At 39.2% G+C, this 24,538-nt stretch overlaps 1 protein-coding gene across 2 annotated transcripts in view; it reads left to right on the top strand.

Annotated features, from left to right (window-relative positions):
* Positions 1-24,538, top strand: part of loxl2b (lysyl oxidase-like 2b) — a 95,493-nt gene that overhangs the window by 57,202 nt on the left and 13,753 nt on the right. Inside the window, exons 4-6 of one of the 2 annotated variants that reach the window (XM_079353558.1) lie at positions 15,382-15,593; positions 20,583-20,799; positions 23,898-24,078. In XM_079353558.1, the coding sequence (XP_079209684.1) occupies positions 15,382-15,593; positions 20,583-20,799; positions 23,898-24,078 (610 nt within the window). Of the gene's footprint in view, positions 1-15,381; positions 15,594-20,582; positions 20,800-23,894; positions 24,079-24,538 lie in introns of both variants that reach the window. The other variant, XM_079353557.1, reaches the window with a different exon arrangement.

Here is a 24,538-nt window from a genome sequence, read left to right as displayed (position 1 = left end):
TATTCAGGTTGTTTTTAATTGTAGTTGTTTATTCAGGTTGTTTTTAAGTGTAGCTGTTTATTCAGGTTGTTTTCTAAAGTGTAGTTGTTTATTCAGGTTGTTTTTAAGTGTAGTTGTTTATTCAGGTTGTTTTTAAGTGTAGTTGTTTATTCAGGTTGTTTTTAAGTGTAGTTGTTTATTCAGGTTGTTTTTAATTGTAGTTGTTTATTCAGGTTGTTTTCTAAAGTCTAGTTGTTTATTCAGGTTGTTTTTAATTGTAGTTGTTTATTCAGGTTGTTTTTAATTGTAGTTGTTTATTCAGGTTGTTTTTAAGTGTAGTTGTTTATTCAGGTTGTTTTTAAGTGTAGTTGTTTATTCAGGTTGTTTTTAAGTGTAGTTGTTTATTCAGGTTGTTTTCTAAATTGTAGTTGTTCATTCAGGTTGTTTTTAAGTGTAGTTGTTTATTCAGGTTGTTTTTAAGTGTAGTTGTTTATTCAGGTTGTTTTCTAAAGTGTAGTTGTTTATTCAGGTTGTTTTTAATTTTAGTTGTTTATTCAGGTTGTTTTTAAGTGTAGTTGTTCATTCAGGTTGTTTTTAAGTGTAGTTGTTTATTCAGGTTGTTTTTAAGTGTAGTTGTTCATTCAGGTTGTTTTTAAGTGTAGTTGTTTATTCAGGTTGTTTTTAAGTGTAGTTGTTTATTCAGGTTGTTTTCTAAAGTGTAGTTGTTCATTCAGGTTGTTTTTAAGTGTAGTTGTTTATTCAGGTTGTTTTCTAAAGTGTAGTTGTTTATTCAGGTTGTTTTTAAGTGTAGTTGTTTATTCAGGTTGTTTTCTAAAGTGTAGTTGTTTATTCAGGTTGTTTTTAATTGTAGTTGTTTATTCAGGTTGTTTTCTAAAGTGTAGTTGTTCATTCAGGTTGTTTCTAAGTGTAGTTGTTTATTCAGGTTGTTTTTAAGTGTAGTTGTTTATTCAGGTTGTTTTCTAAAGTGTAGTTGTTTATTCAGGTTGTTTTTAATTGTAGTTGTTTATTCAGGTTGTTTTTAAGTGTAGTTGTTCATTCAGGTTGTTTTTAAGTGTAGTTGTTTATTCAGGTTGTTTTTAAGTGTAGTTGTTTATTCAGGTTGTTTTTAAGTGTAGTTGTTTATTAGGGACCGAAGCACTGACCAGTGCGAAGGACCCTATTGTTTTTCAAATGATTATTTTTGTTTTCTTTTTTCTTCCTCATCTTTGGAGCCACTTTTGACGACTTGAACGTGAATGAAAACTCATCAAAATCTCCAACATCATCGGGTATGGCGAAAAATTTGATATTCTCGTCATTTCGTACATTTTTTTCGCAAGATGACTCAGTGGCGCCCCCTTCAAATTTTCAAAAGGGCCTCCCCATTGACGTTTTTTCGTCGTACGTGCATGAACATTTTTATACACATTAAGCATGCGAGATCTCACATAAAATCCTCTTACGCCCATAGTCAAAGCCAAACAGGAAGTCCGCCATTTTTTTTTTCAATGACGAAAACTTGCGTTTCACAGGTTAGCTATTTGAACGAACTCCTCCAAAAGTGTTTTTTCGATGGACGCAAATTAAGTATCTGCTTGTTCTTGACATGTTGAAGATCTCTCGTTGTGCTCCGCACGTTATTTCCTCAAAGGACGTGGTCATACGGACGCGTTGTTCGTCACAAACAGGAAGTAGTTTGTTAGGGGTCTTAATATAGTCATACATTCATCAAACATCACACACATGATCCCAGTGGACAAATGAAACTAGACATGTTGGCACAAAAAGTGGGCGTGGCTAAATGACTCAGTGGCGCCCCCTTGAGATTTTCAAAAAGGCCTCCCCATTGAGGTTTTTTTGTCCTACATACACAATTTTTTTTATGCTCATTGGGCATGTCAGGAGCTACATAAAATCCTCTTACACCCATGGTCATAACCAAACAGGAAGTCCGCCATATTTTTTTGAATGCAATAAAAACTGCTTAAATTCCTCTTTCACAGGTTAGCTATTTGAACAAACTCCTACAACAGCGTTTATCCGATCATCGTAAACTCAGTGTCAGTGTATTCCAGACATGTTGAAGATCTCTCGTTGTGCTCTGCACGTTATTTCGTTTAAGGGCGTGGCCATGGCGTACCATCAAACATTGATGTCTCGGCGCACCCATATTTTACCTTTCTGAAAGGCCTCCCCATAGAGGTTTTTTTCTTTTACATGCATGACAATTTTTTGGTACGTTCATAATGTCAGGACCTACAAAAAATCCTCTCACACCCATAGTCAATACTAAACAGGAAGTCCGCCATATTTTTTTTTAATGGCGAAAATTCGCGTTTCACAGGTTAGCTATTTGAACGAACTCCTCCAAAAGCAATTATCCGATTGACACGATGACAATGTCAGTGTGATCTTGACATGTTGAAGATCTCTCGTTGTGCTCTGCACGTTATTTCGTTAAAGGGTGTGGTCGTACATACGCGTTGTTTGTCACAAACAGGAAGTAGTTTGTTACAGTGCTTAATAAAGGTGTAGAGTCACCAAACATCAGACACATGATCCCTGGGGAAAAGTTAAACTTGTCATGTTGTTATAGTAAGTGGGCGTGGCTAAATGACTCAGTGGCGCCCCCATGAAATCTTAAAAATGGCCTCCCCATAGAGGTTTCTTTGTCCTACATGCATGAGATTTTTTATGCTCATTGGGCATGACAGGCGCTACATAAGATCCTCTTACACCCATAGTCAAAACCAAACAGGAAGTCCGCCATATTTTTTTTCAATGGCGAAAATTCGCGTTTCACAGGTTAGCTATTTGAACGAACTCCTCCAAAAGCAATTATCCAATTGACACAATGAGAATGTCAGTGTGTTCTCGACATGTTGAAGATCTCTCGTTGTGCTCTGCACGTTATTTCCTCAAAGGGCGTGGTCATAAGGACGCGTTGTTCGTCACAAACAGGAAGTAGTTTGTTTTGGGCCTTAATATAGGCCAAGACTCACCAGACATCACACACATGATCCCAGTGGAAAAATAAAACTAGACATGTTGGTATGAAAAGTGGGCGTGGCTACATGACTCAGTGGCGCCCCCATGAAATCTTAAAAACTGCCTCCCCATAGAGGTTTCTTTGTCCTACATGCATGAGATTTTTTATGCTCATTGGGCATGTCAGGAGCTACATAAAATCCTCTTACACCCATGGTCATAACCAAACAGGAAGTCCGCCATATTTTTTTGAATGCAATAAAAACTGCTTAAATTCCTCTTTCACAGGTTAGCTATTTGAACAAACTCCTACAACAGCGTTTATCCGATCATCGTAAACTCAGTGTCAGTGTATTCCAGACATGTTGAAGATCTCTCGTTGTGCTCTGCACGTTATTTCGTTTAAGGGCGTGGCCATGGCGTACCATCAAACATTGATGTCTCGGCGCACCCATATTTTACCTTTCTGAAAGGCCTCCCCATAGAGGTTTTTTTCTTTTACATGCATGACAATTTTTTGGTACGTTCATAATGTCAGGACCTACAAAAAATCCTCTCACACCCATAGTCAATACTAAACAGGAAGTCCGCCATATTTTTTTTTAATGGCGAAAATTCGCGTTTCACAGGTTAGCTATTTGAACGAACTCCTCCAAAAGCAATTATCCGATTGACACGATGACAATGTCAGTGTGATCTTGACATGTTGAAGATCTCTCGTTGTGCTCTGCACGTTATTTCGTTAAAGGGTGTGGTCGTACATACGCGTTGTTTGTCACAAACAGGAAGTAGTTTGTTACAGTGCTTAATAAAGGTGTAGAGTCACCAAACATCAGACACATGATCCCTGGGGAAAAGTTAAACTTGTCATGTTGTTATAGTAAGTGGGCGTGGCTAAATGACTCAGTGGCGCCCCCATGAAATCTTAAAAATGGCCTCCCCATAGAGGTTTCTTTGTCCTACATGCATGAGATTTTTTATGCTCATTGGGCATGACAGGCGCTACATAAGATCCTCTTACACCCATAGTCAAAACCAAACAGGAAGTCCGCCATATTTTTTTTCAATGGCGAAAATTCGCGTTTCACAGGTTAGCTATTTGAACGAACTCCTCCAAAAGCAATTATCCAATTGACACAATGAGAATGTCAGTGTGTTCTCGACATGTTGAAGATCTCTCGTTGTGCTCTGCACGTTATTTCCTCAAAGGACGTGGTCATACGGACGCGTTGTTCGTCACAAACAGGAAGTAGTTTGTTAGGGGTCTTAATATAGTCATACATTCATCAAACATCACACACATGATCCCAGTGGAAAAATAAAACTAGACATGTTGGTATGAAAAGTGGGCGTGGCTACATGACTCAGTGGCGCCCCCATGAAATCTTAAAAACTGCCTCCCCATAGAGGTTTCTTTGTCCTACATGCATGAGATTTTTTATGCTCATTGGGCATGTCAGGAGCTACATAAAGTCCTCTTACACCCATGGTCAAAACCCAACAGGAAGTCCGCCATATATTTTTTTTAATGGTTCAAATTTGCGTTTGACAGGTTAGCTATTTGAACGACCTCCTCCAAAAGCGTTTATCCGATCATCACAAACTCAATCTTAGTGTGTTCTAGACTTGTTGAAGATCTCTCGTTGTGCTCCGCACTTTATTTCGTCAAAGGGCGTGGCCACGGCGTACCATCAAACTTTGATGTCTCGGCACACTCCAATTTTTTAACCTTCGATGACTGTAAGGTCTGCTGCTTGGCCACGTGTCGCGGCTGCACTCCCGCGGTCGCACTCTCGCGGTCGCGACACGCGCCGACATGCGTGGGGTGCTTCGGTCCCTTCATCACCGCTTGCGGTTTTAATTCAGGTTGTTTTCTAAATTGTAGTTGTTCATTCAGGTTGTTTTTAAGTGTAGTTGTTTATTCAGGTTGTTTTTAAGTGTAGTTGTTTATTCAGGTTGTTTTTAATTGTAGTTGTTTATTCAGGTTGTTTTTAAGTGTAGTTGTTCATTCAGGTTGTTTTTAAGTGTAGTTGTTTATTCAGGTTGTTTTTAAGTGTAGTTGTTCATTCAGGTTGTTTTTAAGTGTAGTTGTTTATTCAGGTTGTTTTTAAGTGTAGTTGTTTATTCAGGTTGTTTTCTAAAGTGCAGTTGTTCATTCAGGTTGTTTTTAAGTGTAGTTGTTTATTCAGGTTGTTTTCTAAAGTGTAGTTGTTTATTCAGGTTGTTTTTAAGTGTTGTTGTTTATTCAGGTTGTTTTCTAAAGTGTAGTTGTTTATTCAGGTTGTTTTTAATTGTAGTTGTTTATTCAGGTTGTTTTCTAAAGTGTAGTTGTTTATTCAGGTTGTTTTTAATTGTAGTTGTTTATTCAGGTTGTTTTTAAGTGTAGTTGTTCATTCAGGTTGTTTTTAAGTGTAGTTGTTTATTCAGGTTGTTTTTAAGTGTAGTTGTTTATTCAGGTTGTTTTTAAGTGTAGTTGTTTATTCAGGTTGTTTTTAAGTGTAGTTGTTTATTCAGGTTGTTTTCTAAAGTGTAGTTGTTTATTCAGGTTGTTTTTAAGTGTAGTTGTTTATTCAGGTTGTTTTTAAGTGTAGTTGTTTATTCAGGTTGTTTTTAAGTGTAGTTGTTTATTCAGGTTGTTTTCTAAAGTGTAGGTGTTTATTCAGGTTGTTTTTAATTGTAGTTGTTTATTCAGGTTGTTTTTAAGTGTAGTTGTTTATTCAGGTTGTTTTTAAGTGTAGTTGTTTATTCAGGTTGTTTTTAAGTGTAGTTGTTTATTCAGGTTGTTTTTAAGTGTAGTTGTTTATTCAGGTTGTTTTCTAAAGTGTAGTTGTTTATTCATGTTGTTTTTAAGGGTAGTTGTTTATTCGGGTTTTTTTAAGTGTAGTTGTTTATTCAGGTTGTTTTTAAGTGTAGTTGTTTATTCAGGTTGTTTTCTAAAGTGTAGTTGTTTATTCAGGTTGTTTTTAAGTGTAGTTGTTTATTCAGGTTGTTTTTAATTGTAGTTGTTTATTCAGGTTGTTTTTAAGTGTAGTTGTTTATTCAGGTTGTTTTTAAGTGTAGTTGTTTATTCAGGTTGTTTTCTAAAGTGTAGTTGTTTATTCAGGTTGTTTTCTAAAGTGTAGTTGTTTATTCAGGTTGTTTTTAAGTGTAGTTGTTTATTCAGGTTTGCTTTTAAGTGTAGTGGTTTATTCAGGTTGTTTTTAATTGTAGTTGTTTATTCAGGTTGTTTTTAAGTGTAGTTGTTTATTCAGGTTGTTTTCTAAAGTGTAGTTGTTTATTCAGGTTGTTTTTAAGTGTAGTTGTTTATTCAGGTTGTTTTTAAGTGTAGTTGTTTATTCAGGTTGTTTTTAAGTGTAGTTGTTTATTCAGGTTGTTTTTAAGTGTAGTTGTTTATTCAGGTTGTTTTTAATTGTAGTTGTTTATTCAGGTTGTTTTTAAGTGTAGTTGTTTATTCAGGTTGTTTTTAAGTGTAGTTGTTTATTCAGGTTGTTTTTAAGTGTAGTTGTTTATTCAGGTTGTTTTCTAAAGTGTAGTTGTTTATTCAGGTTGTTTTTAATTGTAGTTGTTTATTCAGGTTGTTTTTAAGTGTAGTTGTTCATTCAGGTTGTTTTTAAGTGTAGTTGTTTATTCAGGTTGTTTTTAAGTGTAGTTGTTTATTCAGGTTGTTTTTAAGTGTAGTTGTTTATTCAGGTTTGCTTTTAAGTGTAGTGGTTTATTCAGGTTGTTTTAAATTGTAGTTGTTTATTCAGGTTGTTTTTAAGTGTAGTTGTTTATTCAGGTTGTTTTCTAAAGTGTAGTTGTTTATTCAGGTTGTTTTTAAGTATAGTTGTTTATTCAGGTTGTTTTCTAAAGTGTAGTTGTTTATTCAGGTTGTTTTTAAGTGTAGTTGTTTATTCAGGTTGTTTTTAATTGTAGTTGTTTATTCAGGTTGTTTTTAAGTGTAGTTGTTTATTCAGGTTGTTTTCTAAAGTGTAGTTGTTTATTCAGGTTGTTTTTAAGTGTAGTTGTTTATTCAGGTTGTTTTTAAGTGTAGTTGTTTATTCAGGTTGTTTTCTAAAGTGTAGTTGTTTATTCAGGTTGTTTTTAAGTGTAGTTGTTTATTCAGGTTGTTTTTAAGTGTAGTTGTTTATTCAGGTTGTTTTTAAGTGTAGTTGTTTATTCAGGTTGTTTTCTAAAGTGTAGGTGTTTATTCAGGTTGTTTTTAATTGTAGTTGTTTATTCAGGTTGTTTTTAAGTGTAGTTGTTTATTCAGGTTGTTTTTAAGTGTAGTTGTTTATTCAGGTTGTTTTCTAAAGTGTAGTTGTTTATTCATGTTGTTTTTAAGGGTAGTTGTTTATTCGGGTTTTTTTAAGTGTAGTTGTTTATTCAGGTTGTTTTTAAGTGTAGTTGTTTATTCAGGTTGTTTTCTAAAGTGTAGTTGTTTATTCAGGTTGTTTTTAAGTGTAGTTGTTTATTCAGGTTGTTTTTAAGTGTAGTAGTTTATTCAGGTTGTTTTTAAGTGTAGTTGTTTATTCAGGTTGTTTTTAAGTGTAGTTGTTTATTCAGGTTGTTTTTAAGTGTAGTTGTTTATTCAGGTTGTTTTTAAGTGTAGTTGTTTATTCAGGTTGTTTTCTAAAGTGTAGTTGTTTATTCAGGTTGTTTTTAAGTGTAATTGTTTATTCAGGTTGTTTTTAAATGTAGTTGTTTATTCAGGTTGTTTTGAAGTGTAGTTGTTCATTCAGGTTGTTTTTAAGTGTAGTTGTTTATTCAGGTTGTTTTTAAGTGTAGTTGTTTATTCAGGTTTGTTTTTAAGTTTAGTTGTTTATTCAGGTTTGTTTTGCTCGCTGTATGAACTCCTCCTGATTCTCTCCCAGCTCTCCACAATAAAGCGAAACACGAACACAATATTTAGTTTGTCCTTCTCCAGTGGCCTATACTACGAAGCAGGATTTGAGCTTAGCGAGGTCACTTCAGGGTTAACTCTGGGTTTTCAGTCCTACGAGGGTCGATTACTTTTTACCACTGTAACTTATGCTGCACACATAACCTGCTCCGGAGCAGGTTGTGATGGAGATAAGAGATCAAACTTTGAAAAGCTCCGCCCACTGACCAATCAGATCTTTAGATTGTGGAGCTGATGGAGAGGGGGGAGGACGCTTCATGTGTCCCGCATGATTTTACATTAGACTACAGTCCGTTTAGTTATTGATTATGTTTCACTGATATCCTTCAACAGAGACTGAAGAAAGCACCGGAACATTTTAGTTGAAGATGAACAATTAGGAATATTTTCTTGAGGCTTTGAATTGTATTTTCATCAATGTTTAATTTCTCCATCCTGCTCTGTTTGTGACGGTCAGAGCTGCAGTTTACATCTAACTTCTCAAACTGTTCTTCTCTCCGCTTTAAAGAGTCAGAGCAACACATTCAGATCAGAGAAGAAACTACTTATTAGAGTCAGTTCTAAGGTGAACTAACGATGAGACAAATATAAGCTGCAGTTTTTACTCACACATTCTACTTTTTTTGTTCTTCCTGCAGCTGTGTCTCTTTGCAGCCTGTTTGTCTTAATGTATTTATATCGTTAATGTAGTTTTTAGTTTTTGTAAATGTAATGTTTGTAGATATGACGATCTGCTGACGGCAGACGCGGTGATGATTGTGATGGGTTAAACGACGCTAACTCCGCCCCTTTTACGTGAACGTGCTCTTGGTAACCCTGGGTTGACAGATCAGGTTGATAACCGCCATCGTAGGAGTGATAATCACCATCTCGTATGTCAGGGTTTGTTAAACCAGATAACCCTGGATATGTTGAACTTGCTTCGTAGTATAGGCCTCAGGATCTGTCTAGTGTCTACAACTCCATTGATTTGGTGACCACGGGCGCCAATCTGGCACCCTCACACACACACACACACACACACACACACACACACACACACACACACACACACACACACACACACACACGCAAAGCTGCACCTGACAGAGTGACAATGCCCAGCAAAAAGTGCGGTCATTTATTCATGTGATAATTTACCAAGTTAGTGGAGGGGAAGAAACTTTTTGACTGCAGTTTGACAGCAGAGATGATGAGGAGGGAAAATGTAGATTACATTTCAACTTAATAAATGCTTCAATGCATAACAGCAAAAAAATGACACAAAATGGTTATTAAGTCGCCTTCACATGTTTGTGAAAATCTGGATTTGGATTTGTGCATGGCTGTGTATATATCATCTATTACAAGAGCTAAGTCACTTGTTTTGGGCTTATTTCCATAAACCTGGTTGCTTGTTTGTCTCACGAGATCTGGCAACACAGTTCTTCATATCCACCATGGACCTGCCGCCTTTAGGGTTGCTTACTTACTGTACAAGACAGTGTTAAGAAAAGGGTTCACTCACACTAGGCCCACATGTTTTGCATCTCCATTTCCCTGCTCCAGGACGAACTGGGCCTGAGCACGGTCCCCCCTTGTTTTTAACCTCGTAATATAACACAGCAGTCTAGGTGGGCTTATCCTCTTCAACATTATAGAAAAGAACATTGAAAATGGAAACCTTCAGGAACGCTGACTCAGGACTTTTTTAGCACTGGAAGCGCCCATATTTAATGCAGTGCAGCGTCCAGAGAGCAAAAACACTGATTTATCTCAGGGATTTTACAAAGCTGTCTTTTTAGTGATGTGTAGTTATTTAGCCCATGAAGATTTTGTCCTCCTCCTCTCTCTTTGTTTAAAAAAACCAGGATGAGAATAGTTTTGGGTAAATTACTTTTGTCTGAACCCTTTATAGGGCAGTCATTGAAATACTTTGAAATTCAAAAATTCAACCTCAGAGTGTTATTGGGGGACATAACACTGTTTCTGTAAAATAAAAAAAAAATAAAAAAAAATCTTTGTCAATGTTTATTTTTCTAAATGTAATTTAAAAATAAAAAATCACTTTTTCTTTTTTAATTACATTTAGAAAAATAAACATTGACAAAGTTATAATATTTGGTTCAAATGCCACAACAGCAGGATCAGTGACATAGGGTGATCTCCTCTGATTGGCTGAGTGAGGATCACATGCTTTTCAGCCTTAATGAGGTGCAGAAGGGTGACCATATGTAATATGTACCGAGATTACGAAAGTAGTCAGTTGCCCGATAAAGGATTAAGGTCATACATAAAGCAAGCCCATCAAGTAGTCTGCTCTTTTTATTTGCATGTGAAGATTCCTCTGAAGGTCAGCAGTGTCTACATACAGATGAAGAGCTGTAGGGCTTGGGGACTTTTTCCACCAGTCTAAAGTGATATCAAGTGTTGACAGATGTGAGACAAGTGTCACCATTCTTAAAAGCTTCCTGCCTTGAGTGAGCCAGCCGCAGCAGCTCATCCAGATATTCACACTCTCTGTTCCCTTTTGTGTTTAAAGCCAAGCTTGTCTCTGCTCACACGGACAAAGTGAGCCGATGTGAGGGACTTTTTTTTAATAATTAATAATGATTAATAATCCTGTTAGAGTCATTACAGATCATTCAGTTCAAAGATAAATGTTTTGTGATATTGACTCATTGTCAGAGAATTGTTGCTTGATCCAAGATGGCTGCCCTGAGTGGCAGCAGGATCCTTGCCCCTGTGGAGTCCAGACACTGGTGGAGGTGGAGGCGTGGTCAGAAGCTAATGGGATGAAGAAGCTGATTGAACTGTGAAGATGGTTGATTAACTGAAGACTGGGAGAGAGAGAGGCACAGCTTAAGATGTCTCTCAGGTGAAAGGTCAGGGGTTTAATCCCCCACTCCTGCTGTAACATCTCCACTGTGTCCTTGGCAAGCCACTTAACCTAAAGTTGCTTGAGTTACTAACTTCCATTTACATAATAAATGGATCATAAATAGAATAATTTCTGAGGAATAAAAAAGCATTTTTGTTCTTAAACATGATTATTTTCTAGAGGGCGACCGATTAATTGGCCAGCCAATAATATCTGACAGTATAAACATATGAAGTGATCATCAGATTCGACTAATTTTATCACAGACGTGCCGATATTACAAGATTCATTAACCAGTCAATTTGAATTTCATTTGAGTTTCATTGTATTACGCTAGTAGATCTCTTTCACCAGTAGAGGGCGCTATATATATTACAACAACCATGATCACTCTCCAGAGTAGAGAGGGGACATGAGCAAATTACTTTTTAGTTGTCTGACCATCCTGTCTTTATAATACAGTATATCTTTTCCACGAGTGGGAGACAACATATTAGAGCTAAGAAAGATATCGGCCAATGAGAGCCAAGAAAGATATCGGCCAATGAGTATCAGCACAATCGATATTGGACCCAAGAATTCGGTATGCTTCTGGCTCTATGCCATTTGACTGGTGGTTAGATCTAGTAATATCTGAGCCTAGCTGCGATGAAATCAGCCGATACGATAGTCACTTATGCTATTATCAGACAATATTATTGACTAGCTAGTCAATTGGCAGGCTCCACTTTTTGAGTGTCAGTCCCTCTTTGAACTTGGAAAGGTGAATCCTGAAAACACGAATGCTCTGAGAATTCACTTGAAACCATCAGCTCCTCCAAGGAGAGCTTTAGCATCTTCTTTAACATGCTGTTGTGTTTGTTTCACTCTCTCTCTTTAATGTGAGAGCCAACAGACGTGATTATCCTCTGCCCTCAGCTGGCCAACAGTCACAGTGTTACAAAATACACAGTGACTATGAGGCATTAAATAAATTCCTCCAGCACCGCAGAATGTTTTCTGTGAGCTGGACGAGACTCAACAGATCTGCTGTTGCTGTCTTTGTGCTTTGCAACGGCTGTACTGTGAATTTATGAATTTGGGTTTCAGACAGAATAAATTGAGCGTTTTAGCTTGTAAATTGAGGAACTGGGCCTTAAATGAAAAAAAGAGCTATGATAAAAAAGTGTGTTACAAGCTTGAAGTAGCTTCAGTGAATCAGAGCGGAGTTGCAACATATTGAGGCCCCTCAAACAAAAACATCCCATGAATGGCTTTCCCATCTGTGCTGCTGTTCCTCCGAGCAAAGAGTCAGGAAAAGTCCACGGAGTGTGCTGAGACAAGACACACGTGTGTTCCTTTTCTGGAGTCACGTTTCCATCAAAACTGTACACATCAGTTTTAATAGGCAGGATTATTTGAATGGATTTAAAATTCATGCAAGTGGTGCAAGAGTACTGCTAAAACACGTGAGGAACGTCTGAACTGTAAACAGGAAATAAAAAAAGGCTTAATTCAGGGCATCCACTGCTACTGGATGCCCTGAATTTCCCTCGGGATCATTAAAGTATCTATCTATCTATCTATCTATCTATCTAATGGCTGAGCTACTAAATATGTGAACGCAATCAGACACACTTTTCCCCCCGTGATTTTACCTTTCAGCCCTGCGATATCCCTCTCCTTTGACGGAGGGAACTTCAGATTATGAGGGACGTGTGTGAATCATCTCAGACTTTATTGAAATGTTCAAGTCCGTGTGTGAGCACAGCTTCATTGTGACCTCTATGGAAACCTTTTTGCCTCTGACCAGAATGTCCAGATGTGGTCAGATAGCTGACTAAAAAAAGGACTTGTAATTTGTACCTTTCACGGTCGTGCGATCTGCCCTTCCCTGAAGGCAAATTGGTATTTAAGAAAACCCTTCAGTCTGATTATTTGATGCTATGGTTTTTTTGTTTTTTTTTGCTTTAAATGACAGTGCCTTTAAAAGTCTGCACACCCCATCCCCCCACTTTGCCAGACTGTGGGCCAGCCCCCCCCCCCCCCCCCCCCCTCTGCCTTCACTGTCACGTAGCACAAGAATGTGGTTTGGTCTACGGCAGAGGAAAATGTTGATTTAATCTGAGCATGAAATCCCAAAGGATTATGAGCTGACTGCCTCACAATGTTGACGAGAAAACACACACAATCATCATCCATGTGTTTGTCGATTTTAACTATTCTTTACTAAATATGCCAGTGACCCCATTCAGCGTAGATCATTGTTGTGTAACGTTGGCTGCATGTGAAGATGGATGAGGTCTGCAGTGAGCGCTGACATATTGAGCAGTTTGAGTCAAAGTCCGAGCAGAAGTGAGCAGCTGGGGGTGCCCAAATATTGATATCCAGCCCTTCTGCAAACCAGAGCACTGATTCAGTTCATGGATAAAATGAACAAGATTCCTCAGGTCAGAGCAGTCCAACAGATTCTTGTTTTGTTGTCGAGCACGGTTATGGAAAGTTCAGTGACTCGTGTTGGAGTTTGCTACATTCCTCCTCTGGATGGTCACAGAGATGCATGATATGCATTTGTCAATAGAGCTGTCAGTGGGTATCTTAAAACACAGTTTTTCAAATTAAAACGCGTAGCAGCTGGAACTGTTAAAGGCCAGATATTATGGAAAACACACTTTACTGTGTTTCTTTAATACTTACCTGTCTCTAGTCTGTTAATAAACCCTCCAGTTAAAAGAAAAGTCCATCCTCTTCATCTTTAGCCTGCTCCACTTTTCAGAAAATGTGTGCTCAAACAGGCTGTTGGAGATGTTCCCTTCATGACATCACAAAGGGCAGTAGTCCCTCCCCCAGGTGGGTGACACTCCCACAGCTAGGTGTTTGTTCTGCCCTCTGAGTCTGCCTTCTCACCGTAAACAATAGGACATAGAGCCAGAAAGCAGCGAGTACACCCGAGCCCTTCCAGAGAGGGGGCGTGGTCAGACACCGCTCATTTACATATTTAAAGCTACAGACACAGAAACAGCCTGTTCTGAGCAGGGCTGAAATAGAGGGGTTTATAGACATGATCAAATACAGGATCAGAGTGGATTTACAACAACACACTTCACACACATGTTTTGAGGAGCTCTGAGACTTAGTTACACTGGTTAAAAAGAAGGAGACTATGCAACCTTTAACAATTAAAAAAATCTTAATTGTTGTCTAATGCAGCATTTTATAATTCACATCCAACCTTAGTCCTTTGCTACATGTCATCACCCACTTTCTTCTCCCAACGTGTCTGTCTTCATCTGTCCTATCTGATAAAGGCACAACAATACCAACAAATGATCACTGTAAATGAACTGTTCTTATCCAGCCCCTTTCACATTCACAAACATGTTCCTACATTGATGGCAGAAAGATGAATCCCTCAGTAGTAATGCACTACACACTGCTTTCATTACCACTCGGGAGCAATTGGGGGGTACAATGCTGTGCCTAAGTACAATTCAACATGTAGAGTGGGAGGACAGGAACTGAGACTGTTTAGATAAGACCGACTCTTCAACTGATCCTCAGTCGCCCCAAAGTTTTTACAGTTGCTTAGATGCACCCGATCAGCTGTATCCTTTCTGCACTGCTGTTCTTCAGGGGTATACTCTGGCTCAAATATACAGCTGAAGATCCAAGCCGTAGTTTGTAACTAGTCTGGATCTCTTGTGTGTTCATAGTGTTGTGTATGTGCTTATTTCTGGTTGACTTGATAGAGACGGATGCAAAGTACATAGTCAAACTCAAAACATCTATTCACTCTAAGTGTCATAGAGTTTAGAAGAGATAGATAGAGTCTAGAAGAGCTTTTGTGTAAATAAAGATTAAACTGTTAAAAAGGAGTACTGGTCTATTGCGGGCTGCACAGGGACGCAGTTGATAGCGTTTTTTCCTCACAACATGAAGGTACTGATTCCAATCCAAGCCATCTGCGACACCACAAGGGAAAAGTGGAATATTTGATGGATGGACACGTCTGTTGTTGAACTGGTGGCTCTCTTAAAAGTGTTAAAGTGAACAGATTTTGCACCTTTTTAAAATCATTCATTGTTTAGCTCCAATTCATAAGAAGTGTTATCACAGAAAAAGCTGTTTGAGCAAAAGATGTCTCACAAAATTAAACGTAGCTGCCGCTTGAAGCTGCTCTGTAGCAGGCCTTTAGTCTCTGTATATTTTTCAGAAGGGTTCAGGAGATGGTCGGTTTTAAATGTTTTAAATGTGTGACTATCATAATATTTAGAAACAGAAAGGCACAGTGGAGTGTCAGACTATTCCTTATCATCGTTGAAAAGATTAGCCTTCATCGTTTGACAAACCGTTTTGAAACATTGACACTTTTTGATTTAGAGCCAGGAACACTCCCTGGGTTCAAATGTAAGGTTTCTACTTTAATCATGGTTGGTGAAGATGTACAAGCAGTGCATTGAGCAGAGTCTGCCAGTTATGTAACACAGGAAGGCGGCATGCATACCACATGCTTACATCCCATCTGGTTGCAGAGGTCTGAAAATGAAAACTCTGTATACGCCCCGGTGTGAAGCTACTGTTCTGTTTCTAGAATGATCATTGTACAAACTGTTGTATGCTGCTCATGAAAGCAACACTGGGATCATTAAAGCAGTTTTACTTGTTTACATTTCTCTTTGTTTTCACTCCACAGAACCTCGATATTCAAGTGGAAGACGTACGCATACGAGCCATCCTGTCGTCGTATCGTAAGCGTATCCCCGTAACGGAGGGCTACGTGGAGGTGAAGGACGGCGGTAAATGGAAGCAGATCTGTAACACTGAGTGGACACAGCTCAGTAGCAGAGTCATCTGTGGCATGTTTGGCTTCCCGGGGGAGAGGAAGTACAATGCTCGAGTCTATAAGTGAGTATTTACTACTCGTACTGTGCGTGCATCAAGTAAAGCGTGCTGACGCCTTTCAGATTTCAAAGTAAAACTTCTCTGTCAGCTGATTAGAGTCATGACTTCAATGAGCTTATAACAGTATCCACTAGAGCCTGACCGACTAATCAGCTCGTCGATGCTTTCTGTGTGTATTAGCATGTGGTATCGATATCGGCTAATTTGATCTTTATCTCATATATGGATTACAACAAGCATCATCATCTGCAGAGCGTCAAGCAGTGATGCACGTACATCATGATATTGTCTTTTCTACCATCATGTTGCAAGAAAAAGCCATTTTTAAAGACAGCTAGCGCTCATATAACATGTTAATTATATTAGCTGTCTCATTGGTTACCTTCATAATAATAATCCTGGTTCAAAGTACACAATTGAGACTTTCTTTGCAGTCAGACCATGTAGGAAATGCATGAACATTTCACCTTAGCGGTCAAAGGTCCAATACAAAATATATTTCTTCTGTTTTAATGTGTGACTGTGGACTACATTAAGATGAGAACTGAAAAGATTCAAGATCGTACAACTATTGGATGTCATGCTCGATCCAACAGTGCCTTACACATTAAACCAGGGCCTGACTCATATGTCTCCAATATCTGTGCATTCCTTAAAGCTTTCGTATGTGTGAGCTGCTGCTCAGGATCTAAATCCTGCGGAAGCTTGCAGCCAAATGGCCACAGGTTAATCTTAGCATTCCTTCCAATTTCAGGCACACTCGTTGACCGTGGATATATACAGTAAGTGCATAAGCTGGAAGTTTCCTCCGCTTTAGGTAACCACAGCAAGAGTCAATGGTTTCATAACGTTCCCTCTACGTGTCAGTGTCTGCCAGCTTCAACCAAATGAAACGTGCATTTAGTCAGGCCTTCGTCTCGGAGCCAACAGCGCCTGCAGTTTTATGATCATTCGTTTGCTCCTCTGCTGATTTTTCTTTACGGGTTCTTTTTTTCTGGATTTATGGGGGATTGTTATGCCTTCTGTAGGACAGTCCCTCCAGGATTTCGCAGACTTTTTGGGGGATTGTTGCGGCCTAAATGCCTGAATTCGTGGCAGCTTTTCCAAAAAATTGCAAAGCATGTTGCAATGTTTTTAGCTGTTTGTTTGCAATTTAATTGCAGCAGGAAGCAAAAATTGCTAAATAGTTGCAGTTTTGTTTTCATGTCAGTTATTTTCTTGCACACACTTTGATGTGATTGAGCGATTTACTTTCTGAAACATATTCATCAGCCTCACTCACTGATGTCTCCCTCTTAACCTGATTCATACTTTTTGTGGTCGGCGCGCTCGGACAGCGACAACCCGAAGAACCGACCTTTTTGAGCATACGCACACACACGCACACACACACACACACACACTGTCATTTTTGTGTGGCCGCTCTGAGCTCTTTACTCTTTTCAGTATGTCTGATATTCCCTGTATTTTATATCTTCCTACAGATCATATCTCGTACCCAGATCGTCTATTAAAAAAATTATCATATGTTAAAAAATGATCTCAAATTTTAAGCTTTTCTTTTCAGCGCACAAACACTTCATGCTCACTCTCCTGAGAGCAGATAAACAGGGAAGTGAGTTTGGTCCGTGGTCACCAAACTTTGGTGATGTATAGCTCGCTGTTTTTCGCAGGGGACTACTCTGATTGGTGAAAATTGCGGGAAAAGTATTTTGATTGTTCAAATTTGCAGAAAAGTTGCGGTGATTGGACAAAATTGCAAGGTCGTCCAGAAATCGCCGGGATTGGTTGCATTGGTTTGAACCCTAAACACAAATCAAAACCTCTAAAGCTGTGAGCACAGTTAATCTGATGGTGCTTATCATTGTGCAGTAATGTGTAATATAATAATGTAAATCTTATTGAAGGTATATTATGAAATGGTATTGCAGCAGTTATCAAATTTAGCTGATCTAAACATGCGTTTGTAACTTTCAAAACAGAGTGAAGTCAAACTCCCTCTGGCCTTTTTGTTCTCAGCTCTGTGTTCACAGTGATAGCACAGCATGTCCTAATATATGTCGTAAGATAGACTTTCCATAATGAAATGACTTGTTTTAGTATGAAATGAGTCTAAGAAATAAGAACCGAATCAATTTTTATTTTTTTTATTTTTTTTTTATTTAAAATGTATTTTACCAGGAGAAACCTGATAGAGATTCAAAATCTCATTTATAAGAGTGACCTGGAAGGAGGGTCAACAGCACAACAAAAAGGTCATCAAACACACACAAGCTTAAAAAGATCAGAAGTTCATACACAAGAGTTTGAGACTGGTGCTGAAGTGCAACTCCTACTGTTCAAAAACAAGTATTTTTAAGGATCCATATTCAAACGACGATGAAAAACAATTGAAAAAGTGAAACCACTGAAATACTGCCATATCGGAGCAATTTTAAACTTTAATTACGTTTAAAATATGAACTGAATTTTGAACTTATTTACAAAAACACAAGAACTCAATGTTCTCCACTTTCTCAAAGGTCCAACACACTTCTACACGTCCCCTTTGTCAAACTGTCAATGTCTACTGATTATTAAATAAAAAGATAGTTTTCATGCTCTGAAGTGGCCAAAATCAGTTTCACTTTGCTTAATAAAACCATGACAGCCAGTTTATGCTGACATGTAAAAACACACAGTATCTCTTTGTCCGAGGACACACTGTAGAATGTATTGTCTCAGGTTGCAGCAAGTAGCAGGTAAGGTTTATTAAAGAAGTGGAAAACACCACAGGAGTCTACAAATGGAAGCATACAGAATATTAGAGGGAACTTTGGTGAGCGATCCACTTTCACAGCCCCATGCAGTACAAACTGTTTATTCAATCTTTGCAGCATTTCCACAATCCCAGCTGTGTTTATATTGAATTAAAGGAGGAGCTAGCAGAGCAGCCCTGCAGCCCACAGCCAAGACTTTAGCTCTTCGAAGCTTCCAGACTAGAAGCTTAAATCTCCCAAGGTTTAAAATTAAAACAAATATAGCCTGCCCTTACTTTAATCCATTTTATAAACACACATCACAGATGTGCCGCCATTTTACAAAAGAATCTTATTAGATTCATTAATCTGGCTCGCTAACAAGCGGAGAGGAGATAAGCACCCCGACTGGGCTTGGAGAGTTTTTAACCAAAGTTAGTTTGAGTTCATGTGGTAGTGAACCCTCCAGCTGTATGCTAAGCTTTCATGTTTGGTTTCATTGCACAGTACGCTAATGTCATTGATGTTGTTTTTAAATCACAAAATTCCTGTTCAATGTTAACACATGTATTAATTAATGTATTTCATGTGCTTCTAGGATATTAATTCTAGGTATTTAATCAAATAATCGGCCAGCTGATCATTTTGATCGGTGTCAGCATGTCACGTTATCACTCTTTTTAGATTTATTCACTTGTCAAACAGCATTACATTTGAGTTTCATTGTATAACACTGGCAGTTCTTTTTCACCAGCAGAGGGCGCTACATGGATTACAACCAGCATTATCACACTGCAGAGTGTCGAGCGTTAATGGGCCTACATGCATATTTACTTTCTAGTTGAGCGACCATCTACATTATATATCTTCCATGTTTACTGCATTTCATAGCACAATGAATGTCTATATCGATCTCTGCAGATCGAACATCCATCTAAGAAATATATCAGCCGAATTATTGGTATCTGATTTTTTTTTTCTCTATCGATATCTGTATCATCCCCAAAGTTTTAACGGCCCTGATTTAATCACAAGTTCAGACTCTTGCTAAATTGCCCTTGAGCAAGTTTATGTATTACACTTTTCTCCTTAAAACGCATAGTTGAGGGTTCATACTGTAATGAATGTTAAACCACTTTAAGGTAGCCATGCATCTGTGTTTGCAAAGTAATGCTGCAGAGCCCTGAAAGGCTCTGGTAACAGAAAATGAAAAAGCATTTTGTTAATGTATTCCCAGGGTTTACAAATCTGTGCACAGGTTTTTAATATTACAGCTTTTATTCATGTACTGCACCTAAACAGATATTTAGGGCCAGATTTACTAAAATCTCAATTAAAGAGTACTAAAGTGCGTGTTCACTCCAAAAGTTTGCACGTTTGGCTTGTGGGCGTTTTGCGGATGATTTACTCAGAACATTTGTGTGAATGACGTCAGGTGCAAACCTTGTGGAGGCGGTAGTATTTCTGTCAGGCTTTGTTCTACTGGTTTACGTCACAGAGAGTTTGGACGGAAAGCTGGACGACTGCAGGCGCAAAATAGGTATTAGTGAGAGGCAAATGAAAGTCCGGTATTTTCAAGTAATAAATGTGAATATAACAAAAGGAAAAAGTGGCTTATAAGAAAACCTCGGTATTAAACACGGCCTCTCTTTTCTTCCCTCCCTCTTTTGAATGAATTGTGATACATTGTGCAGGAGGTGTGAGTCCTCAGTGGCACTGGTGCTCAGTGTGAGTGCCACTCGTGCCATCGTTGCGCACCAGAAGCTGGTCAGCACTGTGTCTGATCGGACATAAATCTCATGGCGACAGGTACTGAAGTTGGGGGTACAAGCATGGTGAGCCCCCCGTTCAAGCGTCCCACAGCGCAGCAGCAGGAGGGGGGCTGTAGAGTGAAGAGACGAGCGCGCTCCGGAGCGCACCAGAGACACGTAACCAGAGAAAATGAAATGCCCAGTTTAAAATGTAATGTTGGCGAGAAGATGGAAATAGGACGACAGTGTCAATGTTGAAATTCTTTAGAATGCAGACGCTGTGAATGTTCAGTTTAATCATGGAGTTTCTTTTGAACTATTATTGAGGAAAGATACAAAATAAATACATCCCATTTATTTTTCTGTCATTGAAACACTTTAATGTGTGTGGGGAAAAGCATTTAGTAAATCACTGTGTACTAACTTAATTTCTTTGCATTTTCTCCTCCCAGTATTAATAACAGCTCATAAAAGATTTCATCCTTTTCTTCTTCTCTGTTCAGGATGTTTGCACGTCGGAAAAAGCCAACGTACTGGGACTACGCTGTGAACTGCACTGGCAATGAAGCCCATTTGTCTAGCTGTAAACTGGGTCAGACTGCGTCACTAAAGTCCAACGCCAGCTGTCCCGGAGGGCTGCCTGTGGTGGTGAGCTGTGTTCCTGGTAGGGCCTTTGCCCCAACAACCATGACAGGATTCAGGAAGGCCTTCCGACAGGAGGTAAAGACCCTATGAACGTCTCTCTGTTTGTTAGTTTACTAGTGGTCAAATGTGACCTGAAGCCAAAACAGTGAAGAAGTTGTGCTTGATGGTCAGATTCAGGATGTCTGTCATCAACATCAGGATCATTCTACAAGTCATCAGGGAGTTCAGACCTTACCTGTCAGCGTCCTGGGGGGGTTGCTCTTTTAGGTAGGCTAAAGACCAGTCAGGCTGCTGCATTTAGGATCGTCTGCAGGGGATTAATAGTGCATGTAGAAAGGCCTGCCAGTAAAGAGTCTGTACCAGGAGCTGTGTAGCATGCTCTGACAGGTAAGGTCCGATCTTCCTGGTATTCTTGATCTGTGGTGTCATAGAAGGATCAGCGGGTTAAGATGAAGGTTGCGTGCATTCAGGCATTTAGAGTTATCAGCGAGGCGTGCTCAAATACTTGCCGATACTGGAACGTGGTGTATCGGGAATGATAGGAAGAGCGGGGAATCATCAGCTTAGTGAGGAGGTGTGTATGGAGAAGAGAAGGGGACCACGCATTGAGCCAGTGTGCGCTGAGAGTTCAGACATGAAGCAGCAGAGTGAAAAGGAGGATTTGAAGATGAACTATTTCAAAGGCAACAGACAAGTCTAGTAACAGGGCAGCTCGAGCAGCTCCTTGCTTTTCTTCACAGTGGTGCAGTGACCCTGCTTACAGCCTGACTGATTTAGGTCAAACACATGTGTCTGGGCTTTAAATATTGTTGTTGCTGTATTAACTTTACTTCACTCGGTCCACTTCCTGTCAGCTCCTGTGTGTACAATCTGACTTCAATTAAGGTCGTTCATTTGCACTTAATGAGGTTGTCTCCTCCTCTTGTGTTGTACTCTGATGTTTGTCGTTTTGGATAATAACGTCTCATAAATGAAAATGTCAGTTGTATGGTGTTGGGGGTTTTCAGGAGCGAATACCTGACCAATGGTTATGTTGGGGTTTTATGATTTAAACTTTAGTTGTCAAAATAAATCTAATAATTAGTTTATAAAATAAGTTTATTTAATTATTACTATAAATCAATAATTATTATTAAACTGCGTTTAATAAACCTCGGCGCACCACCCTGTAAACAGGGAACAACCAAAATATTACAAATATCAGTCTCAAAATTACTTAATTAAATACCAATATCATCAATAATTAATAATCTGTATTTAATTGAAGGTGTGAAATCCGAACACAAAGCCCTTTCACCCAGCCTAAGTCACAATGTGAATACACAGTGATCACAAACAATGACTTTTTAAATTATAACAGAATTTATTTAACAAAGCAACATCAAGTTAATCAATGAAACTCAATCGAACAAACAACTACCGTAAATTCCGGACTATAAGCCGCTACTTTTTTCTCACACTTCGAGCACTGCGGCTTCTACTCCGGTGCGGCTAATGCATGGATTTTTTATGGGGGACAATGAGCTTCTGCCGCAAAAACATTTGACTTCGTCACGTCGGATCTTAATATCAGTCATTTTGCGCTTCATGCACGCACCCTCATGATGGAGAACACACGGAGAAATACATATGATGCAGCTTTCAAGTTAAAGGCGATCGACCTGGCTGTCAAAGAAGCTAACAGAGCTGCTGCACGTTAAGATGACACTGACAGCGACAACAGAGACTGAGGAAGTGAGTAATGAAGTCATTCTGAGGCAGTGAATGGATGGACTTTTTCTTGTGAAATATATTACGGTCATCTTTTTCATCAGCCGTGTTACAGACACCGTCGGCTAGGCTTCGTATTGTAACAGTTCATGTTGTAAAGTCAGTAGTTGATAATGTGTTCATAATTCCGATTATGTGGAGAGTCAGTGAATGCACCAGCGAGAACGTGTTGAGTGGCTGTATGAGAGAACGCTGGGGGAGAGAGTTGGATTGTTACGGCAAGTTATGTGTTGCTCTCTGCTGTAAACGGCGTGGTCACGGCCGACAGTGATCGGGTTATTAAAAGTTATTACTTGAACGCTCTCGTCGTCCTTTAACGTCCGTACGGACGCTACAGTATTTGCGGATGTTACCGGTAGCCTACGTCTGTGTAAATAGCTCTTGTTATAGCGTGGACACCTGCGGCTTATAATCAAGTGCGGCTTATATATGTACAATTACATTTATTTACTTATTTTTAGCCGGTGCGGCTTATATCCAGGTGCGCTCAATAGTACGGAATTTACGGTATTATAAACCAAACTACAAGTAACAAACAAAACAAACAAGCGTGGCGTGTGTGTGTGTGTGTGTGTGCGTGTGTGTGTGTGTGTGTGTGTGTGTGTGTGTGCGTGTGCATGTGTGTGTGTGAGAGAGAGAGAGAGAGGAGGAGGAGAGAGAAAACAAGATGGCTGAGGGGGACAAAGCACAATGTGATCACATGGTCAAGATGGTGGACAAAAAGAAAGGGCCATGTGGTTACCCAGTGAAGTAGCTGAAGCTCTCTGAGCTGAGTTCAGTAACTATAACTTAAACGCTACGCTGGTCTTTCTGATGGTGAAAGTAGTTAGACTGGGCATGCTCAGTAACAGTGCGTTTTTTGTTCTCATGTGAATTAAGATGTTTTTGAGAATTTAGGGCGGGTGTGGGTGAGATTATTTTTTTAGACAGAGGAAAACCTCTCTAAAAAAATACCCACTTCCATGTGGACTAGGCCTGAGAACATGTGAGAGATTTTATGGAAAATGAGGTCTTTGGGTCGTGCTTGTGTTTCAAAAACATGGTCCGGTATTCTGACACCTACAGTTCCTGTTCCTGACTTCTCTGTGTCTGCTTTGGTGTCACCCCTCTGTGGAGGATTTATTCATCAGGAGTAAGAATGCAATGCAGAGGACACCTGGGCCTAAATATTACTAAGTCAGAATATCATGTGCTATCATGTATTTCTTTAAGTGTTCCCAGTTTGTCTAATCAGGAAATGGGAGATCCACATTCACATCACATCTACCACATCTGCTGCCGCAGCTTTTTCTCACGGAAGGAGGAAAAGTTGAGCCTCCAAACTAACCTAAATATGTGGCCTGCCAGCGGAACAGTTTACAGTCGTGTGTTTTGCATTGTCTGCTCTTTTCTCTCTTCAGCAGCCACTGGTTCGTCTGCGTGGTGGGGCCATCGTAGGTGAGGGCCGAGTTGAGGTTTTGAAAAACGGCGAGTGGGGCACCATATGTGACGACAACTGGAACCTTCGGTCTGCTACTGTGGTGTGCCGGGAACTGGGCTTCGGTACAGCGATAGAAGCTCTGTCTGGCGGTCGCCTTGGACAAGGTAAATAGTTTTCACATGAGGAAAAACTTAATCTCTTTTAAGCTGCTAATTGTGAAGTATCAGCAGAGATCATTATTTCTACTGAGTAGATGAAGCATAGAGAAAAAAGATTGTTGACTTAGGAGCTCAAATAAATCTGAATTATAGAGACAGTAGACTCAGTAGTTAGTTTTAGAGTCACTATTTGGGCAAGACAAATGCAAGGTCACTTCCCGAGTGCATTGAGCAAGGCACTGAACCCCTAACAGGGTGCACAGGGTGAGAATTTCTTCTCTGGGATTAAAAGATTTTGTCCGCACATAATAATACTGGTGTTGTCTAACACAAACACAGTTTTGATTGAGTTTTGATGTTTTAGTAAAGACTTGTATCACCCGTCTGCACCACTGAGCTGTTTGAGCTCCGCGTTTCCTCACGATCCCACGATCATGAAAACAAGATGATCCACATTAAATGATTA

Source organism: Symphodus melops, assembly GCF_947650265.1.
Source record: "Symphodus melops genome assembly, chromosome: 1".
Taxonomy (NCBI): Eukaryota; Metazoa; Chordata; class Actinopteri; order Labriformes; family Labridae; genus Symphodus; species Symphodus melops.
Note: the sequence above shows the minus strand (reverse complement) of the source record. Positions and strands in the feature narration are given on the sequence as shown.